Genomic DNA, 24574 nt, shown 5'->3' with positions numbered 1-24574 from the left:
ATTTGGCTCTTGCTAGGATGAAGAGAGCTGGGGCATGAAGCCTTCTCTTAGTGAAGTTTCCGATTGCTACCTTCGGATCACTGAGGATGTATCCTGCCCTGGTGCCGGCTATGGCGACCGCTATGGCCGCCTCCTCAGCCTCTATTGATAGTCGGGTGTTGAGGGAGGTGGCCGCCGCCAGGGGTTGTCCATGGTTGCCTGTGACTGCAAGTGCAAATGCTTCCTTGTCAGGGTATTCTGCCACATCCACGTGAACAGTTTCTGGCAACGAGGAGTAGTGTTTATGCAGTGTCTTGGCTCTGGCGGTGCGTTGGCCTTGGTCATGCACTGGGTGCATGTTTTTGGGAAGGGGAGGAATGAATATACGGACGGCAATTTCGTTAGGGAGTGAAAGTTCGGGGGTAGCCATGGTGGTGTACCCAATTTTAAGTTTTCTAAGGATAGCCCTTCCTGTGGTCACGTGGGAGAGGCGTTCATAGTGAGCTGCAAGATGTGCCTCAACCAGTTCATCAACTGTGTTATGTACCCCTAGCTGGAGCAGTTTTTCGGTGGGGGTATTTTTGGGTAGGCGGAGAGCCGTTTTATATGCTGTGCAAATGATTATGTCTAGGGATTCTTTCTCAACCCAGGAGAGATAAACGTAAGGGATAGTATATGTTATATGGCTGAGGACAAAGGCCTGCACTAGTCACCGTGTATTCGCCTCCGTCATTACTCTGTGTTTGTAAGTAATTTTGCGGATGAGGAGGGATGTAGTGTTAGCGCTCGCTTTGAGTTGGCATTATTTCTCCCGCTGTTCTGTCGAAGCGTGCCTAGTACCCTGATGGTTTTGACTTCGGGTATTTGGGCATCATTGAGAGTGATCATCACCTTAGGGGGGTTTAAGCCTCGGGGGTTTTTCACGAAAGACCATGAGTTCCGATTTATTCGGGGAGCAGGTTAAGCCAGTGCTCTTGGCATGAGACTGGATGACATCTGTAGTGGTTTGAAGCGTCTCCTCAATTTGTTATGGCAAAAATCTTAACTAATATGTGCAATGGACGACATGTAGTTAGTGTAATAACTGCATCAGTGCATGCATACGCAATGCAAACAAATAAAATAAACCAAACCCTGATGAATTTGACTATTTGTGAAACTTGATTGATGCTTAATTACCCACACACATGTGGTGTTTGGAACCAATTAGCACAGCAGGTAAACAGAGGGCTATTTGAAAAATACAGTGCAAGGGGCACCTCACAGTGAAGAAACTTTGCCAGAGTGCATACATTCAGCTACAAGTTTTAGAGGAGAGGACATAGCATTGAAAACTATAGCATGTAAAGTTTTGTCTTAAAACACATTGAGGAAGAACCCTCTATGCCTTTGCCAAATACTTGAACCTGTTTTCAGCAACAGTGAGCTGGTGCAGAGCCTGGACTACTACTTGTCAGTCACTGATTATGGTGTTAATGCCTTTAAGGCACTTGGTACACAATAGTGTGCATAGTATAACAGCTTTTTCCGAAAGTGTGCTGCAACCAGAAGTGATTTCTTTGTTTTAGGTGAATTTCAGACTTCATGTTGAAAATAAATGGCTTTTAATGCCATATAGCAAACCCAGTAATATTTTGTGAAACAGCAGTATAGCAGGTCTCTGCCATTTTTGTGGAGGCTGATTTCGCCACCAACTAGAACATCATTTTTTTTCCCACAATTTAAGGCGGATTGTGCACCTTTGAAACAGAAATTTATTCCGTGATCCTTTGGCTATAACATGACAAGTCTGGCATTTAGGTGTTTCTATTTCCATCAGATACGACACTCCGTATGAAATTTTGCACATCCTTGCAAATACATTGCCTTCTGGTATTTTGCGCTCGAAAACTAAGGAATTATCTTTCTTGAGACCTGAATATACTATTTAGGCGAGAAATATTTGTTTTCAGAGGAAACAAAGGTAACAGTGCACATGCAAAAGAATTAAAAAGAAAGCAGTAGTGTCATCTTGGTCAGATGATGCTGAAGCAGGCACTCGGCATGCACCTAAGCCTTGGTTGACCATCGAGTGAAGGTAGTGGAAATGCATTGTGATGCAGCTAGAGAGTAGTGCGGTTTTCAGCATGTGTGGTGGTCTAGAATGGTGGCTGTGGGCAGAGGAACTGAAGTTTTGTCTAGCCCTAAGTGTTTCACCAATCCCCTATGTCTCCTAGTGATGCAAAAGCTGCAGTACTGCTGAAGAGTGCATCTGGTTTTATGCACACATCAAAACTTCTTGGAGCTTTCCATGTTCTGCACAAGGTTAAAGCACTATGCTTTACACCTTTTCCTACCCTAGCTGACAACTTTGAGAGGAGGAACTCCCATTTTTTAGCTACTCATATTGCATATTGAAGTGCTTTTAAATGCATCATTTCTGCAATTCTTGGTACCCATAGAGTGCTGCCAGTTCAGATGCTGTGAGGTATTTCTTTTCGTGTTGCGCTTTAATGTAACCAGATCCTCCCACTTAGTGCTGTGGGGTGTAAAAAGAATGACTTGAATTTGATGTATCTATTCCGCATGCAAGCAACGAAATGGTGCTGAGCACGAGTACCTAGCTTTGTGAGCAAGGATTACTTTCTGACACAAAGCACAACTCTAAATAAAAGGACAAGAAAAACACTGAGTACCAAATTCTTTTTACCATAAAAAACCCTACCACTTTTCCCTCCTCTCCTCTCATTGCAAACACACTGGTCACCTCTTCTGTTGATACAGAAGGTCTTTACAATTTATTGCACGGTTCTGTCCTTCTGAACAGTAGTTCAGTGTTGTAGAAACTGGTACACCCATATCCTTAACAATGCACGAACAAAGGGGAACTCCGCTTATCTTTGGTGGAATTGTGGTGATGTTTATAGTGTTCACACACTGTCCGGTTAAACCCACATATATGTGTCCATGTGCCAAAGAAACCTCATATACAACCTTTGGTTACATTGTGATCTTTGTGGCACAAAGAACACTAACTTCTTGGTCTTTCACTCCCGTAGTCATTGTCTAGTTAGACACACCGCGCATCAAAATTCAAAATACAAACACACCCATTTACCTCTTTGCTTAAAAATCATATTTACTTCAGCAAAGCCGAAAGTTGGGCAAGTTGGATAACGTTCATGATGTAAAAATAGCGCACAAGGAACACAAGGGACGGAAAGGAAACGACGCAGACATCATGGATATTACATCATGGATATTTACTTCACTTTTGCGTACGAAGTGAAAGATGACAGAAGTCTTGACAAAATCGCATAGAAGTAACCAATGACACACATGTCATGCATCACGACTGCAATCAGTCTGACTGAAGTAACACATGTTGCGAAGTCTGCATGTAACCAGCAAGAACAGAGTGAAGATGCGGGGATTACAAAGTAGCGCACAGTGAAGATGATGGTCCCAGCTAAAAATATCCTGCATTATCAAGTTCGGTGGACAATGCATTCAGTCCTCCCAGTTAGAAAACCGGCGCAGGCTCTTGAAAACGAAAGTTGTCCATGACGATCTTCCACACAGTGCCTTGAGCCGTGAGCACAAAGGATTCGGAGTACGGCATCCAACGCTTGCCCGAAAACTTGATCTGGCCAGCTGTTACAACATGTATAGTAGTCTGGCCATTGACGAACTCGTTACGAAAGGCTTGTGAGTCGACGCTCGCTAATTCGGCCTCGCACTCCGGAAGCGATGCGTAGAACTTGCTGATGGCTTCCTTGCTGCAGTGCGGGTTCCCATTCCACAGGAGGTTTGCGGTGTCAAGAAATAGGTTGCCCAGAAGGTGACGGCGTTTCTCAAGGGTCTCGTAGAAAAGCTTGGCGAAAGTTTCGCCAGCTTTTGCAGCTTCGTCGTCTTGCTGCTGCTGGGTACGTGCTCCTACACCTTGCACAGACGCCATCTCGTTACAAATAATGCGGTTTGGATAGAATACAGAGATTTGGCTTCGCAGAGAATTTTCCTTCGGCCGACACTAGCCACCCTACCCTACTCACATAGAGTTAATATACGCCTACTCAGACGCTTGTAAATTATTAAAAGCCGTCAAAGGTAAAATGTTGAAAGTCGCTTAGGTAAAGTTAAAGTATTTAGGGCATGTAAATAATATGACAGAAAGGAAACTAGGCGCCACGTCAGTTTATCGCTGACTTGTGCTTATGTCATGGAGGGAAAAAAAAATCACGTGGTTTTTCTCAAGTGGGAAGCCATCTTGTCCGGGCGCAGCTTAGCAACGGCGTTATAGTTGCTGTTTGCAAACCGGGCGGTAGCAGACGGCCGTGGCGTAGCATTTGCGGTGAGGCGTAGGCGTACTTTCCTCAACTGCTCGAGTTTGTTTTTGATCGTGCTCACAGGCTGACGTTGGCGCCGTTCACACATATCTCAGGTGGAATTCAGTGCAAAACTCTCGTTGTTGCATGCATGGATTTAAACGTGCTCGGCGACTACGATCGCACGGGCATTTCGTCTACTGCGTCACTGCTCGGAGCCGTCGGGAAACCCAAGGAGGATATATAAAGAATGGGGAGACCGCCGCTGCTCACTGAGGAGCAGTCGCGCTGTTCGTTCACCAGTGATTCAATACGGCGTGCGCTAGAGAGGTCGTCGGCGTATTGTGCGGACGTTTCGCGTACGTCCTGTGCGTGCAGTGTGCGTGTGCCATTCACGCTCCCGTTTCCATCGGCAGTGAAACCTCGTTGCTATGCCTCGTTATGTTTTTGGTGGCGCGCTATGTTTAGACCAGTTTCCTGTAGCAGGTTTTACAATTACTTGTCTAGCTTCTAGATGATGTCATGGTGAAGAAGTGCGAAAAAGGTGAAGCTCTAACTGAATTTGGAGGCCTTTTCTCACACGTGTTTATTGTGCCCATGTTCTGTGATAGTGTTGTTTGTGGTAAAAAGTACTAGTGAGATGAGGATCCACATGTGCGCTGAATTTCATTGATGCCTGTGGTTATGTTGAAGAAAAATAATTCGATGCACTCGACAATAGATCGATCGACTTTCATCTGTATACACTGTCGATCACAATGTAAGTGTGCTACTATATACAGTGACATATTTCACTAATACCCGTGCCACACGGACAGATTTAATGCCATTAAGTGCTTACTGCCTTAAGTTTTAATGGCATTCGTGCGGTGCCACACGCATAAATTTAATGGCATTAGCCTTACTGCCATTCGCGACCTACTGAGTTCGCCACAACTCATTCGCCCGTGCAATGTGTACTCTCGTTCCCATTCCACACGCAGAAAAGCATGCAGCTTTGTCAGTTACAACTGCCTAGCCCACTATAAAATGGTTAATTCTTAACTTTCAGCCAGATTAGGCACCTAAACCGCATTTTCGATGCGAAGAGCGCCATTTTAACTAGCCTTATTGACTGGTACTCTCGACTTATGTGCTGACATGCGAGTTTATGGCTACTCTTTCGACTTGTAAAGCAGGAGCAGCCGTATTTTCTGGAAAATCGTTTTTACATTACATTTGAACATCATTCCCGATATATTCTGCTCATTAGGAATGTTTATATTAAGATGAAACTTTTGACTACCTTGCAAGCGTTATCGTCATCGTCACTTTCGATAATGGCATTAAAAGCGGGCGTGTAGCACCAACTCCGAAAATAATGGCATTAACAAACTTAAGGCCTTAAGCATTTACTGCCATTTCTTGTGCGCGTGTGGCACGGGTATAAGTAGAGAAAAGCGGTGCGTACAGCTGCAGCTCTGCACATTAAACATATGTATGAAACACAGCATTAAAATGATGCACAACACGTAATAGTTATACTGCAACCACTGAAACTTCTATGTGGAAGTCTGAAAAGCTACGGTCATATATATGCTCTCAAATAGAAAATGTTGCAGAGTGCCATTCAAATATAAGCCTCGTGCCAGCAAGCTGGACATGAAAGGCTTCCAGTGTAGCCATATACTAAAACATTTCAGGAAGCTTAAGTTTAAAGGCAGTACTTACACTGCATTAAGGTGGGAGTTGGTTTGGAAGCATCAGTACACTGTGCGATACACACAGCATAAAAAAAAAGAAATTAAAGATGATACACGGCATACAAGTTCTATTTCAGTGGCACCATGTGTAACAGTTTATATAAGAAAAAAAAACGCAAACAAGCATATGCTCTTATTGCTAATTTTGGCAGCATATCTGTTCATTTATACACAGTTTCACACAACTAAAATTTTGTGCCCTTCACTTCATCTAGTGAAATGAACCTCATAGCTATGCGATCAACACGAGACTACGATGAACCGGATTAAGTATGCCAGTATATTTTGCCAAGTGCAGCCTGCAAGGAACCCAGGGGCACTTATCTCCGCCGTGACAAAATGACGCAGGCAGAAGCGGCGAAAGACTTTGCGTACCAAGGTGGGCCACGACGCAGGCAGAAGCGGCGAAAGACATTGCGTACCAATGTGGGCCACCGCAATAAGTGAAAGTTCCTTCCCGGACCGCTGTTGCGATAAGCGCGTTCGCCGAATGCTACTTGATTATGACCATGGAAGGCCGGACTGTTTCGTTCGAACAAGAGAGCAGGAATGACGCGGCAAAGAGCAATGCCTGGAAGCAGCCAAATGTCTCGTACGAATATTTCCGATGTCTCTAGTACATGAACAACGACCAGAAACCAAGCGCCACTCGCACTGGAGTCTCTTTGGGCCAGCTCGTTCGCTGGGTTTGAAACGCGCGCGCTAATGGTGTCTTCGGCTGACGGCACTCGTGGAGTTTTCCACGCACTCGTGCGGTGCCCCACGTTCGGCTGGATGCCACTAGTGCAGTGCCGTACGTTCGGGTGGGACGAGCACGACACGCGTGCGTGCCACCGCGCCACCGTGGAGACCGACGGTGGAGCGCGGTGCAATCCCGTCGTGCAGCGCGCGCTAGCAGACGACGCTGTTCACGCTCGTTGGTTGACGCAGAATCGACGAAGTGGAAAAACGGACGGATCATTACAAGTGGGCACATTTTTAAAAAATGTTGAATATTACAGCAGCTGCAATGCTGCAACCACGCAGCCACCGGCCGGCAAGCAATGTGCCTTCCGTTATGAGGAAATTAAAGGTTTGTCAATATTTTTAGTCTTGCAAGTTCTGCCTGCAGCGAACGGCATATGCTGTTCACCCGGCATGCCTGCACTTTATAACATCGAACATTTTGTCAACGTATGCGCAGGCTAAAGGATATCAATAAAGCGACAATGTGGGGCGCTTAGCGGATTGAGGATCACCTGCTGATATTTTCGAAAATTACTCTATCTGAAGCTCTAAAGGCGTATGCATCGAAACCGGCAAGAATAACGCCTTGTTGTGGTGTCTTACAAACCTGCGCCCCCATAATTAATCGCAGTACCTCACGATCAGGCTCGTGAATCCCGCGTTTCCCGGCGATTCTATCAACGCCTGTTACAAGCGCGGCACTGAGCACTGTTCTGAAGAGGCTGTTGCTAATTGTGCAAACTGTTGACTGCTCTAGTTGGCGTCGGCCGCTCGTAGGAATAGCCTCTGAGATCATCGAGGGTCTCGGAGGCCTCGGTTAACAGACGGCAGGAAGAGCAACGACACTCTGTGAGTGTTTCGCACGTTCGGCTGATGTGCAAGGTGACGTGCCACTCGTGTAGTATTTGACGTCACTTCCTGCGCACCGGCACGGTGGCAGTGCGTCTCAGCTGAAGGCGTAAGGCTAAATGGAGGAAGACGATCCTCATGTCACGTGACTTTTAATGACGTCATTTCAAAATGGCGTTTGTTTAGGTACATTTCTGGGTACTTTTTGTTGCAAAATTGGGTAAAAATGGCGTCGCAAATTTTTGAAACGTCCCTAGCCATAGTTTCTAGGTCGCTGGCGTCTCCACGGTTGCCACGGTGACCAACGCCACGGTGGTTTGTTGACATGGCTGCGATGGCTGTTTACCGTTCGGAGGGCGTATTCAGAGGAAGGTGATCCTCGTTGCGATTGGCCAACCGAGAACAGACGTCACTGCTCTACTCTACGTCACTCTGTGGGGACTTTTGGGGAACACGGCGCTTCAACCGACAGGGAAAATCTCAACTCTTCTTGAAAATCCTTGCTCAATATCCCAAGGTATCCCAAGGTGCATTTCTTGCTCGCTTGTTTTTTTTATTTTTTTGCCTTGAGCATGGAGACGGACACGTGCGATGGCGTTGCTTCAGCGGTTTGCGACAAGGCGTTCTTCAATACTAGTAATTTAAAAACACCCACCAAGGATACTCATGGGGAAGGACGCGGTTGTTGCTGCGACGCGTCTTTTCTTTTTCTCTTTCCTCTGATCTCTCCTCTATCTGCACGCGGCAGCGGTGGTGGCTCGGCTCCAGCCAGTAGGCAGGCCCATGCATCCTTCTCCCAGTCACAACAGCATGTAGTAAGGCACGGCCGTTCTTGTGCGACTTACGTCCGAAGCATTTTGTCGCCCTTCGTGACCTGCGACGGCACCACGACTTCGAGGAAGAGGTGGAGAATCTAGTCTTCGACTCTAACAAAGGTAAGAAACGAAGTCTGCATGCACGCACGCTGTGATTAAAGCAATAAAGGGCCAAAGCGGGATGCAGTCGCGCGCTTAGATTACCGATTGAAAAGTTGCAGTTTATTGACTTTTCGAGTGCGCGCATTTTAAGTTTGTAAACACAAAGCGCGTTCTTTTTTTTTATTTACGGGCTTACACTCACCTGGGGAAACTTGCACGTGGTTTTGTGCACAAAAACTTAGCGATGACATTCACGTTTTTTAAAGGAACCATGAAGATTTCAATGGGCTTGGTCTAGTGCGACAGATCTGCAGAGGTAGCCTTTGCGGGCATTCGAGTGAAATGTGAAACGTAACGTACTATAACCTTTGAAAGCCATGACTTGTCATAGTCATTTTGCACTTATTTGTAATGTAAGGTGTATAGTTTGTACAAAGTTTAGGTAGTCATAGTTTTGACTCCTAATCATTCTGAAGTGTAGCATGACTCAGCACTTTACTAGTAACATAAGGTGTGCAGAGTTTGTACAAAGTTGCGTAGTCATGCCTTGCACTCATTACTCGTCATTCTGCAACATAGCATGACTGTGCACTTTAATGCTTTGGCATTCTCGCTGGTAAGCAGTCTTATGTGTGTCTGCAGAATTTTTTTTTGGTGTCCTAGCTCCTCCATAAGCAAAGTGACAAGCAGTGCACTCTCTTTCATATTTAAAGTGGCCACTGCAGGAAAAAAACTGGTCCTTGCAGCAGACTCGCTGCTACAGGCCTTGCTTATGCTTTGTTGCAGGCATCTGCAATGTCTCGACAGGACACACAACATTGTCGCGGCATGCACTGGCTTAGCAGCACTGAAGCCATGGCAATCGCAACATGCAGAAGTGTGTAGGAAGAATGCCCAGCATTGTTCTGCCTTTAGAAGTCAACAGCGCTGACCTGAATTTGTGGTCAAAGGACAGGGCCATGTAAAAGGTTGCTGTGCAGGAATGAGTTTTTGCAGGGTGTAGTAAAATTGAAATACTTCCATGTAACAGTCCGTGTAATAACTTAACCTGAACTTAATAATTTTCTCCAAAAATTGTTCCCCATGCGCTATAGCAGGAAAAAACAGTAAGCGAATGACTGATAAATTTTTAACAATAAAAAAGCTGGGAAATGCAGTTTTGCACTGCAGGCAAAAGGCTAAAAATTTGAAGCTAAATCTGTGATTGTCATGCGCACTTGGCAGAGGCAGAGCGCCAGTAGTAGTGCGAGAGTACTGCATATGTGCCCACTCCATAGCACATGCATTTTTCATTAGTGTATGTAAAAAGTACAAACTTTAATTTGGCCTTGCTTTTCAAAAAATGAAAGTAGTGTGATACACAAAAAATTGACAGAGAAGTTTTGCCGAAATTTTATAAACGTGCAAAAGCAGAATTTCATGAACATTGCCTTGTCTTGTTACTTTACTGTTGGCTTTCTAAGGATGCCTTATGCCGTTATTCATGTGCTATCATTGTGTACACGTTTTTATCAAAATGGAGCCCACCTTTGTTCACGCCTCAATTTTTAAAAATTTCTTTTTAGTCATGAGTGGTCATGGACTTAACATCATATGTTGGCATCGTGTCATAACTATGTTGCAATGCTGCTGTGAGGCTGTGGTTGCTATGTCGCCGTTGCTATGCTCTTGGCACAAACCCACATACACATCGCAGGATCTTGCTCGGGGTTTACCGTTCGGAATTGTGCTTTCACACTAATAATTAACTAATACTATGTGGAGTGCTTAGTTATGTTTACAATCTTTCTGTTTCAGGATTTTGCACCTGGAAAGACGGAGAAGAAAGCAAAACTTGCTGCCATTTTATAGCTTCTACAGGAAAGAAGGAATGCGCACCAAGGGTTTTTAAACGCTACCTGCACTGCCACCATTCCGGCTCGTACGAAGAGCTTCCTATAGAACAGCGCCAAAGGCAGGAAAAGGGGCAAGGAAGCTGCAAAATCAGCAAACACTGCTTTGCTACTCTAGAGGTCATGGAGAAAGAGGGCAAGGTATATGTAGTGTTTCAAAAGAAACACTACGGACACTTCAATGAGGCCTGCCACCAAAGGCTGTCCCAGGATGATGCCAGAGGGCTTGCAGGTTAGCCACTCCTCTTGTACAAAGCATTTGTGCATGCTGTGTTGACTGTACCGGAATGTGAAAACGTTTAGAAGCTACACTCCACCAACCTTTCATAAATGGGAGACGAAAGTGCAATAGAAATGTATTTTAGGGGGAAGATATTGCTCATTAACTCGAGTGATCATTTCAATGATTTTTATTCTTCTGCGATGCATCTATGGCACAAAAGAGGTGGGACAACACGAAAATGCCTATTGTAAAGTGGGAGAAGGCATGTCCCACAAAACGAGGGGGCGGAAGAAGTTATAGTAGGGCACAGCTTAAGAACCCAGTGGCCAATGCCCCTCAAAGGAAGCCTGCCATCCAATGGCTTCGACCGATTCTCATGATGTCATGGTTAATCCTAGGGGGTAGCACTGCAGGAGGGTGGCAGATGAAAGGGGATTAGTTATGGCTTTAATTGAGTTAACTGATGAAAATCAGCTGACGCCATTGACTGGGGGGGTCTTCTTTAAGGGCCATCTGCCACTTCGTTCTCGAGTTGTATCTGACTGTAGTGCAATTCACTTGAGCCTACTTGGTCGCATCGAAGGGTGAAAAACAATTGATCCACGGCACATTGCATGCACAGCACAGTCTGTACGAACTTCATGCCGTTTAGTTTAGAGATGCATTGTGGAAGGGGTCCAGTCTTTCGAACTGAACATAATTAGGAATGTCGTCTAGCACTGAACTACTCCAATGTCTGTTCTTTTGTTTTTCTGCTGGTTTCATTGACTATCCTAGGTCTGTAGCTCAATCGGCTGACGTTGAACTTCATCCGTAAGAAGTCGGCTTGAGCTCTATGAAACGTGTCTTGAATGACTGAGAGTTGCACTCGATGCTAGCCTCTTTTTTTGGCTGCCTGTCAAAAGCGTAGGCATTTTGTTGCTGATCAAAGCAACGCCACCAGTCTAATGGTTGTATAAGGGCCATGTTTTTTCTCATAAGACAGATCGTCTGCAGTGAACTTTCATTAATTAGAATTATTTGGCTGTTTTGGCACTTCATCAGTAACGCTCGCAGGAACGGCTGTGGTTTGAGTGTTCAGCTACTAAGCTGGAGTACCCGGGTTAGAACCCGGCTGCGGCAGCTGAGTTTCGATGGAGGCAAGAGGTGCCCATGTGCTGCGCAGTGTCAGTGCCCAAAGATCCCCAGGCGGTCGAAATTATTACGGAGCCCTCCACTACAGCACCTTTCTCTCTTGCTTCTTTCACTCCTTCTTTCCTTCATGGCATGGTTGAGGCAGTTACTGCACCATTTCCTTTCCTCAAAAACCACTAACATAAAACACAAGCCTGCACAAGAGTTGAAATCGCAAAAAAAAAAAAAATGAACAAGCAGCATTTATATTTCAGTTTATGTATGACTGGCATGCCCTCCAATTGTCTCTGACTTAGCAGCAGTCATTCAGGTGTTGAAACTGAAACAGCATGAGAAAAATATTCACTTAGAAATTATTCACCTGGCGTAAGTGAATTCTACATTGTGACTCGTGCACACTATTGTCTTGTGCACAAGTCCAAAGAAACAAAGTTCGCGTTCAAAAATTTGGTGTCTCTACTCCTTTAAAGGTTGCTGTCAGGCGAATCGGTGCATTTTTTGAATATGCAGAATGAAATGGGACAGGATGAGAAGCACATGTCCTTATTCTTTTCTTGTCCACATTTTCAGTGCTGTTATATTCCGCATTTATAACACGCTGTATATAACTTCCCTGTTTTGCATTGCAGTATGCAAGTTTAAACACTCAAGCTCATAAAAATAAAGTCCATCTGGCTTTGAAACAACCATTTTGTTGTGTGCTTTGCAGTGCCACAAAAGTGAAATGAAAGTAAGATGAACTGTGTGTCACCTGTGAAAAGGAACAAAGTGGAAGACGAAGGAATCCGACCAGAAGTATTTGTCACTTTATTACATGGCTGTAGGCAGATGAACCAGAGATGTTAACAGTTTTTTTCTGTACCATTTTCAGGCCGGTTAGTAGAAGGAGTGCCAGAAAAAACCATTGTGCACAACATCCGAGCAGGTACAAGTGGATCAAGCCCACGGATGCAACTTGTGACCACTAAGGACCTCCGTAACATTGCAGATAAGTTTAGGATTGGAAAAACAGAGCAGAGAGATCCAGACGAATTTAAGAGTGTTGAATTATGGGTCGAAGAAATGAGGGCAAAAAATGAGTCGCCACTGTTGTATTACAGGAAGAAGGGTGACCCCAACAGTCATGTTGGTGACTTTGAGCTAGCATTACTGACGTTCCCACAACGAGAGCTCCTTTATGAATTGGGGGCAACGAAACTGTGCACTGACTCCACCCATGGCATAAATAAGTACTAACTCCAACTGACAACCCTGCTCACAATTTCTCAAGATGCCTTTGGTATCCCGTGTGCCTACTTGATTTCAAAAAGGGTGAACACGGGCACTGTGGTGAGGTTTTTCGAGGCCATCAAAGAAAAAAACACAATACCATGTCAGGCATTTATGTCTGATGATGCCCCTGTTTATGGCAGTGCATGGGAGCAGGTGATGGGTCCCTTGAAGAGTCGACTGCTTTGCAGCTGGCAGGTGCTACACAACTGGAGCACGCACCTGAATACAGTCACAAACAAGGACTGCAGGAGTACAACAAGGGACATGCTGCACACTCTGATGAAGTGGACAGATGAGACTGAGTCTCAACAGTTGCTCCCTGCACTTCTTGGTATCCACTCCAAAGAGCATCAGCTTAATTGCCTTTGGCTTTGTCAGAAATTTTGAGAAAACATACGCAAAGAGGGCATGTCAGTGGGCTTACTGCTATCGGCAGTACATTGGATTAACAACAAATAATCACTTGGAGTCAAGGCACTAAAGTACTCTCACTTTGGTGGCAAGGTAAATGGGTGATTGGATACATTAATCAAAGTACTCTTCAATTTCACATCCGAAAAACTTTACAACAGGTGTCAAAGGAGGAGCAGACCACCGCAAATCTGCCCTATTTAGGAAGCATAAAGTGGGGATTGAGCTTTCTAAGTCCAGTACTGAGAGAGTGGGAGATGGCCAGTGGCATGTAAAGTCACAAAGTTTGGTGAACTTCAAGCACACAGTGGAAAGAACTAGCAAATCGTGCAGTGGCTGTGAGCTTCATTGTGAGCAGTGCGAGGCTTGCCACAACATGTACACAAGTACGTGTTGACCATGCAACGCATGTGCACATGTGCAAGCACATGCATGCTGTTGCTATAATGGAGCTACACTTGTGTCAGATGCAGAGCAGCCAGAAAGTAGCATTTGACTGTGCTGGCATTTGTAGGCCCTGCCTGAAGATGGCAGATTTCAGGTGAGGGATTAGGATTATGTTATGAGCTAGTTGGCAGGCTATTCTGACAAAGTGCTTTAGCATAGCAAGCTCAAGACACAGCAGGGAAGAGGAGTGTCATTTGCTAATTTTCTTGAAGCCCACATGGTCATGAGAAAGGTGCGCCATCATATCCCATATCAAGCAGCACCATTGACGGTACACTACAGGCCTCTGGTATTTCTTTTCTAGTCATTCCTTTTTCCCAAAACTTTCCTCCTAGGAATGGAGAACTCATCCCGCCACGGCGCCTCAGTGGCTCTGGCGTTCTTAGACTGCTTACACGAAGGCTGTGGGTTTGATCCGGCCATAGCGGCCACATTTCAGTGGAGGCAAAATACAAAGATGGCCATGTGCTGTGCAAAGTCAGCGTGCATTAAAGGGCCCCAGGTGGTGTAAATTAATCCAGAGACCTCCATTATGGTGTCCCTCATAGCCCATGTGCCGCTCCCGAATGTTAAACCCGACAATTAAGAAATTGAGATATTTCAGGCCCCTCATTCCCTACTCAGAATCTGCTTGTGTGAGTACGCCCTCTCTGGCACTGCTCAACAGAGAACTTCTGACAATTGGCAAACATTTTTCATCTTTGGGAAATTAGTGCACTCATTTTCTTGTTCATACCTGCCTTGCATTCACTATAATTTTATTTCTTCGTCATCCCTGCTTGATTTCATTTTGTCTGCATGTGATGCACTCATAGAGGCATGTGCTCTTCAATAAAATTAGTATGAAGTGTCGCTCCATGCTGCATTCCTCTTTGTTGTGTCGTGCTGTCACAGTGCACCGCCCTTTTAGGACATCTTGAGAAAAACAGCGCTTGCAGACAAAGGACCAGAACAAGAAGGACACACAAAAAAAAAAAACAGCGCAGTTGTGTGTCCTTCTCGTTTCCTTTGTCTGCAAGTGCTGTTTTTCTCAAGATGTACCCCAACCAACTCGCCCAGCAACACACCTTGCCTTTTAGGACAGTTGAAAAAGTATTCTTGACAAAAGGCTAAGCCGTAGCTGTCATCTTGCACACTGAAAGCTGCAGCGCAAAACTACTATTCATCTTATTTTGCAAAGAGAATACTGCTGCAACAGAAAAACAGTATTACTCATTTTTCAGAACATTGCTGGTGCAATTTGTGACACGAACTTATATTGCCATGGTAGAAACAGCCGTGAATAGCCTTCCCTCACATGATAAAGCACTTCATAAATGAACTTGCTTGGCTCTTACACAGTGTCTCTCCACCAGCCTTCCAAGCAATGAGCCTTCTGTTGTGTGATGGGAACACTGTGCCAACTTTGTTGCCTAGAAATTCTAAAATGCCCCTATTTGTTGAGAAGGCAGCTTAGATGAAACATATAGTGCCCAGTTAATTTTATTTCCTTTTTACTCATTAATGAAAAATGCTTCAAAGCCCAACTGCAACGAAATTATAATTTGGCTAGAATGCCTGTTAATGTGCTGGGTGTGTCATAAAACTAATCGTAACAAAGTTTCATGCTTCTGAGAAAACTGACACTGTTGCTACAAGTGTTTAAAAAGCTGTGTAGTAGACAACGTGGCATGTCCATATAGGCAGATACGGATACCCGAGTGCCATACGGCCTCATGTCTGGCCCATTGGGAATGAACAGATTAATGACAGTGTAGAGTGAAAGGCTAGGGGCTAAAATGTGGCTTGGCAGTCATGGGTATGGTGCTGCGCCAAAGTTGTTAGGAATTTGTTTCAATCCTGCAGATGCTGATTTCTGTTTCCATTCCAGGTTTTTGTACACCATATTTACTTAAATAATGGATGCATTTGCATAATAAATGCTTTCCCTACATCAATCATCAAAATCTGGGGAAAGTTCAACTGACCACACCATGTTTTACACCATGTAATAAATGCACCAAACTTACCATTCTAATTTTTTCCCACAAGAAACTGCATCCATGATGCAAGTAACTGCAGTATTACAGGTTACAGAATGAAGCACTGTCAGCTGTATTATGTGGCCGCAAGACTGCCTGGCGCCATGTGAAGAGGAATGCTCCCAAGGCTCATCACATCACATTTACTCCAGTATCCACATATGGCACCCGTTTCATCCTGCACGTCACATTCACCTCGGGCTGGTGATAGCCTGCCAGCTAGATTAAGAATGTCACAAATAAAATGTCTACCTAACTGAAAACTGTGGTTGTATATATCGGAGATTTTTATTGACTTGTGGCAGTCTACCTGGACAGGTTATGGTAATGCAAGGCAGCCCATTATGCACAGCATATGAGTGCATATGCGCCACAACTTCGCATCTTTTCCAAGGGTTCATGTTTTGCACTATTGGGTGTGACCCGACCCATCTTTCCACAATCCTCGCGTAGTTAATAATAAAGTGCTCCTAATCCTTTTTTGACAGTCAAAATGTATTTTCCTAGGCATATTGGCAATCTTCAATTTGTATTTCTCCACAGATTTGGTACTTCTGAGAAGTTGGACGGTCATTTTATAAATGATATATTTTTAATAAGCAAGCAGATACTATTCTTGATTTAAACATTTGCAGGCATATATACGCTGCCATTGTTTGCCTTGATAAATACTGTGTCCATTGTGTAATCATAGTACAAACACGTTAATTGATTCTAAAGGATGTTAATGCTGGTTAATTACGCTGTACAAGCCCAGCTGTGGCTTTGGAAAGCTGCCCTTCCTTGGACTCTGACATTAAATACAACTTGTACTTGGGAAAGACTAATCTTACTGTGAGTGTAACGACAAAATTAAACAAATTCCATTAGACGCTGGTATGACCCCGCCTGCGGCAGTTGTATTCCGATGGTGACACACAACAGGCCCAGATGCTGTGCGATGTCGGAGCACGTTAAGGGCCACTGTTGGTCGAAATTACTGGATCCCTCCACTGTGGCGCCCCTCATAGCCCGAGTCGCTTTGGGACGTTAAACCCCATAAGCCAAAGTTAGCATTATGTTCCTGCCGGACGGACCGAGCAGCCGCTGACAGGGTCAGACTGTACGAATGGGTACCATCAATCACTACGTGACACCCCCACTCCACTCACCCGATGAAATCCCATCCATCAGTGACACATCCACTCCACCCTTCGACTCAGATTTGCAACCGCTTGCCAACCGCCTCCTCCCGCCCTCTCTTCTTCCCTCTTCCCTGCAATTTCGTGAAGGTGGATTTCACTCCCTCCACTCTGTCACCTGAGGCTTCAGACCGACGGATTATTCCAACATGGGGGGTTCTGATGCTGATGCACTAAAATGATATTTTTGAAAGACAGTTACAGTTTGTTACATGTTAAGGAAAAGAGTACTCGCTGTACCATGCAAAATGCGAGATCATTCCCTGGTGTGCACGCACTGCATCACAAGGAAGTATATTTGGCACCTAAATTTAAATGTGCAGTATAGCGAGCAGTTAGCACCAGGTGCCATACACAGACACGAGCACAAAATGAACACGCTTATTACCAGGCCCTCTCTGTGCACCCTCCCTATACATAGTGCGAAGACTGCTTTTGAAGCTAAGGTTGGTCACATTGCAAAGAAATAAAGACAGCATGAACATGAGAACCGGACACACAGCACTGACAGAAATCTCGACAGTCGGTGCTGTGTGTCTGGTTCCCGTGTCGTCCCTTTCTGTTCGGCGACCAACCTTAACTAGAACAAACAACTTGCCCGAACCCTTGCTTTTGAAGCATTGCATGCAGTAAGTAGCACGCAGTACAATGCACAGACTGAGCCATGTGTGTTATTGTATCAGCAGTAAACCACGTGCAAAAAAAAAAAAATCAACAGCCAATAACTACAGTCGGTAAAGCGAAATTTGAGCACAGCTCTTCACATATTTTAGTTTTGCAGTATGCTGAAGTAAAGAATTCCAGAGAGCCACCTGCCCCAGCGAGAGGCAGTGATAGGTGACATTTGGCCCTGAGCACTTGGCTATCACATACTTTGTATAGACAAGTTCTGTCCCGCCTCATACGAACACCAAAACACTTTCTTGAATATCTTTTTCAATGAAGGCAAATACACTGGCTTACACAAACATCGAAATTACTTGCTATTACATCTTAATAAAGTGTTCAGTGTCACACTATTACGATGCTATATATCAATTTATGCATGCCAGCACATCATCTCTGGCTGAGAAAGATCTGACAAATCTTGCTTTTTGACAGTATGTGGGCACAGAGTCATTGATTGCAAAGACCAAATATGACTATACCAGCAGAACGAGAACTCAGAGGATTACCTTAGAACTCATGTGCCTTTGAAAACATGCAGTGAACATGGAAACAATTTTATTTTTAAGGTGCGCCGCCCAGCGTATGCACATGCGTTCAGAGCACTCTTTCTGCGCCATGAAGGACGACTCGGCCCCAAGAGCAGAAGTACACACTGCCAGTGCATTCCAGAACATTTAATTCAGATAGGTACTACATGAGACGTAAGCAACGTATCTATAGCGTTCGCACCGTGCAGCTTTATTGCTTCGCTCTGTCCCGAGCATTTTTCAGTCCACTGAGGTGGTTGCGAGCCACAGGTGGGTTAGTCTTGCGATTATTCTGCCGGCAATTGCTTCTCTCTGTGATCTAGCAGATCTACGCCACCTCGCACCCACAACAGTCGTCAACTGGTACTGTCACTATTGGTGTCCAGATCAGTCTTGAAGGATCGAAGGCGGGCTGGAAACGACACGCTGCAATGTTCTCCAACCCTTGCATCACGAGAAAGTCAATGTGACGACATATCACAGCCCACGCACTGCATCGTGATGATTATAACAAGAGTTATATGCACAGATATTTTCCAGAATGAGCTGGAAACACCCAGATCAGGGACGCCAGTACTGGACGGCGCGGGCTTGCGTCCTGCTCACTCACCTTTAGGGACGCATGGGAGGTAAACACGCATTCCATAGGCGGTCTACTAGTCACAAACAAAAAAGGGGCAAATTTAAAGAACTACACACGCCACAAAGACGAGACACCGACGAATACTTCACTCGCAACAGCCGCCGACCGCGATTCGAACGTACGTAAACAACCGCCATGTTGTTTTTTTTCCTTATTTGCTAACTGACTGTAGGGGGCGCTGTAAGAGCGCTAGCATCATCATCGCGCGTTCCCTCAAAGAAAAGTAAATATAAATAGCCGAAACCAGCAATAAACTAGAAAAAAAAAGCATTAAACGTTAAAAATTGCAACATAAATAAGAAAGTCATTTATGCAGTTGACGAAAATCAACACACTCATTCAAAGGAAACGCCAACAAAATTGATTCATAAAAATAAAACGAAAATATAAATATGCATGTTTTCTTCTCCTTGGTTTTGACTAAAGCTAGGACGTGCGACTATTTTTTGGCAGTTTTCTAAATCGGGTAACTCAGTGCGACCATAAGAAAATTAAGGCAACAAAACTGAAAACGTGACAGGGGCACTTAAGGGTCAACATTGCATCGTCAACAATATGTACGCTTTCTCTCTTGTTGCTCATCCCAAGCTTATTAATTGAATGCATGTCAATTTGCTGTTTCAAAGCAGAACGGTCTTCTATCATTGTAGCGGATTGAACCGAACCAAATGTACTGTCATGAACAAAGCGGTCACATAACTTTCACTTATGCAGCTCAAACTCACATTATTTATTATTTGAGTGTAGTTTTAATGACATGAAACCACAAGTACCATTATAAAAGGTATTTTTCATCAGAGCACTTCGGATGGACTAGAAGCCTTACTCCCAACAGTGTACAATAAAGCCATTCACACAAATCATGTTGGCAGCAATGCTGAAACTGTGTGCGTCCACCTTACTTGAAACTGCAAGGGATGCAAGACAGACAAAATTTTACCATTCAAAATCATAATGTGCCGAGATATTGCTGCAATCTTGAACGTAACCACGCTTGCCATTACAATCAAAATGACTCAACAGCACATGCAAACATGAGAATTTTTTCTTCACAGACATTTTGACACTACATTTAGTTCACTATTTATGCAACTTCCGTTTATTTACACGATGGACACGAATATTCACATGCACGCCAGTCTTAGCATGAGTGCCATGCGTACGTAATTGTCGATATGCACCCCGTCACACATTGTCCATTTGCACATAAAAATACTCATGAAAACTCAACAAGTGCTCAGCAATTACTGCAGCTTAAATGGTAAAGCACACAGAACACGTCAAAGTTATGGTATGGTATAGAATATGGGGTTTAACGTCCGAAGGCAACATGGGTTATGAGGAACGCCATAGTGCAGCGCTACGGATTAATTTTGACCACATGGGGCTCTTTATCGAGCACTGATGTCACTCAGTACACAGGCGCCTAGCATTTCACCTCCACTGATATGCAGCTGCCGCAACTGGGATCGAACCCGTCCTTGGGAACAGCAGCGGGCACCCTAACCACTCAGCTATTGCGGCGGGGCAACGGCTAACCACATTATAAGCAACCAAAAGTCCAGGTCTCTGCTTTATGTCTTACATGTTGCCTAGGTATCGTCTACTTTTACTATATCTGCAATCTAAAAATTAACGATAGACAACTTCCCCACTCCATCTAAATTACTATAATTGTCCCATGCCCTTCTTGGTTTGCTACACACTTTTTTTTTTTTATTAGAGTAGTCTGCCGTGAGGCATAAGTTGAGAAAAGGGGGAGTGGAATGTAGGTTACAGAAAGTCAGAAGAAGGAGTGGAGACCAGTTTCGGCGAGGTACTCGCATAGGCTGCTGGTGAAGTGATTGTCCATAGTCCACTTCACATAGTCCCCGTCGCGGTTCCACCACAGGCCGACCTGATAATTTTTGGCTAGTTTTATCAAGGTGTCATACAAGTGTAACAGCTGCCACAGTATGAATTGTGGATTCTAAGAGAAAAAAGAACTCACAAATTTTGCACTAATTTGAACAAAAATATTCAGCCAATATATGCACAACAGGCATACACCAATAACATTTCTACCGCAAAACCGTGAACCCACCGTACCGAGGGCCAGTAATAGAAAATCACTGGCCGCCGCAGTGCCTCAGAGGTTATGGTGCTTGGCTGCTGACCTGAAAGACGTGGGTTCGATCCCGGCTGTGGCGGTCGCATTTCGATGGAGGCAAAATTCTATAGACCCCTACAAAAATTCTATTATTCACCCCTTGTCGTGCTAATATGCAGGTACCAATTATTTCTGTAACATACCTCTTATCATTTCTGTAATACCCATTACTAGGTCTTCAAGAAAATAACCTGAAATGTAGCAAAGAGCTGATGGTTGTCTTTTCATAGAACATTCTTCACAGCAGCTCTGCTTCTGAAAGGAGCACCTCATTCTTTGTGGACTCAACTAGTTTTCTTCTATTTTAATCACCATGAGGTCAGAGTACTCCAGTAACACTCTGACTCCTGATATGCTACACTCTAGTGAGCCAGTTTCACAACTCATAAAAGAATGATGAACTCAAAGGTCTGCCACAAACATGTCATGGGCTACATCTTTAATGGAGTAGAGAAACCAAATTTTTGGATGCGCATTTCTCTTTACGCTGATGCACTAGGCAATGCTATACACAAGCCACCATGTGGATTTTAACTTTATCAGCTAAATAATTTACAATTTAATTTTTTTTCTCGTGTCATCTGGTTTCGGTTTTTAACAGCCGAATGACTGCTCTGAAGTCAGATACATGTTCAGGTCACATGAGGCATGCAAAAAGAGATATAATCGCTGCCTGTTCACTTTATGTGACTCCAACTCTTAGACAGGTTTGTGTACGAGTTGATGCAAATAACAGTGAACAAAGCTGCAACAATACTGCTGTCTTTGTATGCCTCACATGACCTGAACACATCCCTGACATCACAGTCGTCGTTCGGTTGTTTAAGCTAAAGCAGTGCGAGAGAAAAAATGCAATTATAAATATATTGCCTCTTGTCGCAATCCATGCAGCTGTCTAGTCTTTCTAAAGTACTGCGCATCATTCTAACCGAAAGAAACAACTAAAATTTTGTTGTCTCTACTCCTTTAATACCTACTGGGCCTTGACAATATAAAAAGCACCTAAACATATCAGCGAACTGAGCTGCCAACCTTCAAAAATGTATCCACAAGCTCTTTTCACATTGTGCTTTTAAATATGTTGCCTCATACTCGTGATATACATATGTTCTGACTGTGCACATATACAAAAACAGTAATTCAGGAACCAGCAGACCCACCCATTCAGCAGCATGGCAAGCGAAGAATGAAAATTAGAATGCAGCTAGAAAGAAAAGGCACAGAGCTTTTTCAGACCTTCTAATTTGAATACTTCAAACTTATGTGGCCAACTGTAAATGTTTCCTTACTGAAATCCCACACTCCTTTAGACGTTTGCCATAAACCAGAGAAAAATTTGTTAAAATGCTTCCCTCTAAAAGGAACAACCAAATATAAGCAGACAAGCCATGTTTACATTTCATGCATTTTTAAGCTCTTCACTGTATGCAGAGAAGCATGTCACATGCATGGCGTGTTGATGTTTGGTTTATGCTGCTTCTTAACTTTATATTGAAAGGTCATGGCTACTCTTTTTTTGTGTGTGTGTCCATTGCCCCACAGAGCTGCCATCTATGGAGCAAGCTTATTTGCATTTAAAGGTCGCTTGCCTAGTCACTGCTGACTCTACACAAAACAGATTTTCCCCTCAAAACTGGCAACGTGCAGTAAAAGCAGGCGTGCAATTAATGTGACACCTCATACACTTCGTAATGATGCAGTGGCCTACATAAGGCCAAGCCAGCATGCTATTCATGTATGTGCACAAATTATATTCACTTATACAATGCTAATGTCAAAAAGAAACCCTTCTAGCTACAAATGTTAATGCAGCGCATTACGGCATGCATGGCATCCAACGTCCCTGTACAACATACTTTTACTAATAAGGCTAAAACAGTGCACCCTGCACAAGGATGAAGGAAGATGAGACAACACGCAGCATCTTCCTTATGCAGGTCTGCTGTTTTTGCCTTATTATGTCATACCAACTTGCCTATCAGTCTGTGTTTTTACTAACTGCTGCAGCAGAAAAAACAGCTGTGAAATTTGGAATGCATTCACGGCGTCTAGAAATTGAAGCTCAGAAAATGTAACACACAGAAAGTGCAAGAAACTGATATCCGGAGTGTTTACGTTTCTCTCTGTGTTGTGTTTTACTTACCCTGCAATAGCCCAACATCGTTCCCAAACAAACCCAAGGGCCACTCTGGCAACGCGGATGCTGAAAGCCTAAGTCAAGCCTCCCACTTCATCACAAACCATTACAGAAATGACAGAGCAAGCAAAATAAGTTTCGGCCTTGTCTGGCTTTATTCCAATGCTGAACGTTACAAGAAATACACCAAGAACCACACGTTCCACTTAATGAATATAAACACTTCACCAAATAGATAAAAGAAAAGCAGCTTTCTAGATATTCATAGGTTCGGTGGTGTGACCATACTACGCCATTTGCTAAACGCCTATCAGCGATGAAAGCGGCGTACAGTTCATGTGGCACGATGCGTCGAGTTGCGTGAATTAAGTCTCTCCGTGGGCAACGCTACGGCGTCGTACAAAGCAGCTGTGGCCTACCGTGTGCTTTGCGCAACATGGGTGTCAACGCGAAGTAATCCATTACAGCTTGGCTAGTTGGTGGGTAGACACTGCAGGCATATCAAACATTATGACGGAAGATGTGTTGTCCTTTCAAAGGCTAGCGTGTATACGTCCATTCCGCCTTCCTTCCGCATTAAAATTTTTTTTTTTAGCATAGCTTGTCGCCGGTGAGCACACATGCAGGACTCCAGGAACATAGCATATATGTACCGCAACTGCCAAATGGCTCGCAGTACCCACCATTTTTATGCATACGAGCTCATCCTATCAGTACGTAGAGGTCAGAATCAGTTACGCGCAACACAAGGAAACATAATTTTCGACACTCATCCAATGCTTCAAACCATTGCCTCCTTCTAGAGGAGGCAATGTTCAAACACGAGATACAATACCGAAAGGTGCCGAAGAGAACTGAAGTGACCTCAAATTCAGTCAAGCACTGCCTTGCTAAACGTCTCTAGGGGCTTCCGATATCATACCACGGCTGGAACAGGTCGCACTGCAAACTTGCATAATAAAGACAACACTAGGGCACTGGGGTACAAGTCCGGACGTTAGCGCGGTCAATATTACTCGTCATTGCACCAACCTTTGATGACTTTCACGGCAGCACTTACTCCACACGTCAATGCACCGCGCGGTAAACAGCCATCGCAGCCATGTCAACAAACCACCGTGGCGTTGGCGATGACAACGATGGTCACCGTGGCAACCGTGGAGACGCCAGCGACCTAGAAACTATGGCTAGGGACGTTTCAAAATTTTGCGACGCCATTTTTACCTAATTTTGCAACAAAAAGTACCCAGAAATGTACCTAAACAAACGCCATTTTGGAATGACGTCATTAAAAGTCACGTGACACGAGGATCGTCTTCCTCCATTTAGCCTTACGCGACCGCGTTCACCA

The 24574-nt window shown here is 44.3% G+C and overlaps 2 protein-coding genes and 1 long non-coding RNA gene across 6 annotated transcripts; 1 reads left to right on the top strand and 2 right to left on the bottom strand.

Moving 5' to 3' along the window:
• Positions 1-3202: 3202 nt before the first annotated feature.
• LOC149351518 (NTF2-related export protein 1-like) lies at positions 3203-4143 on the bottom strand. Its single transcript, XM_089580880.1, has one exon. The coding sequence runs from the start codon at positions 3914-3916 to the stop codon at positions 3482-3484; it is 435 nt and encodes a 144-aa protein (XP_089437006.1). The 5' UTR covers positions 3917-4143; the 3' UTR covers positions 3203-3481.
• Positions 4144-8038: 3895 nt separating this feature from the next.
• Positions 8039-16180, top strand: LOC149351517 (uncharacterized). 4 transcript variants are annotated; one of them, XR_016290608.1, is made up of 4 exons: positions 8039-8535; positions 10315-10641; positions 12638-15883; positions 15966-16180. XR_016290608.1 is itself a non-coding variant. In XM_089580879.1 (3 exons), the coding sequence occupies exons 2-3, from the start codon at positions 10533-10535 to the stop codon at positions 13000-13002; spliced, it is 474 nt and encodes a 157-aa protein (XP_089437005.1). In that variant the 5' UTR covers positions 8039-8535; positions 10315-10532; the 3' UTR covers positions 13003-16180. The 4 variants fall into 4 exon arrangements, 1 of the variants encoding a protein (XP_089437005.1); XR_016290610.1 differs by adding an exon at positions 12476-12561 and having other exon boundaries at positions 8047-8535; positions 12638-16180; XM_089580879.1 differs by having other exon boundaries at positions 12638-16180.
• LOC149351516 (uncharacterized) lies at positions 15469-24548 on the bottom strand. Its single transcript, XR_016290611.1, has 2 exons — positions 18905-24548; positions 15469-17172 (listed from the first exon to the last, which is right to left on the bottom strand). It is a non-coding gene; the product is annotated as an uncharacterized LOC149351516 (long non-coding RNA).
• Between the last annotated feature and the right edge of the window lie 26 nt (positions 24549-24574).

Source organism: Amblyomma mixtum, chromosome 3 (genome assembly GCF_055824585.1).
Source record: "Amblyomma mixtum isolate Tamu chromosome 3, ASM5582458v1, whole genome shotgun sequence".
Classification (NCBI taxonomy): domain Eukaryota; kingdom Metazoa; phylum Arthropoda; class Arachnida; order Ixodida; family Ixodidae; genus Amblyomma; species Amblyomma mixtum.
The sequence above is the reverse complement of the archived record's forward strand: the minus strand, read 5'-3'. Positions and strand labels throughout refer to the sequence as shown.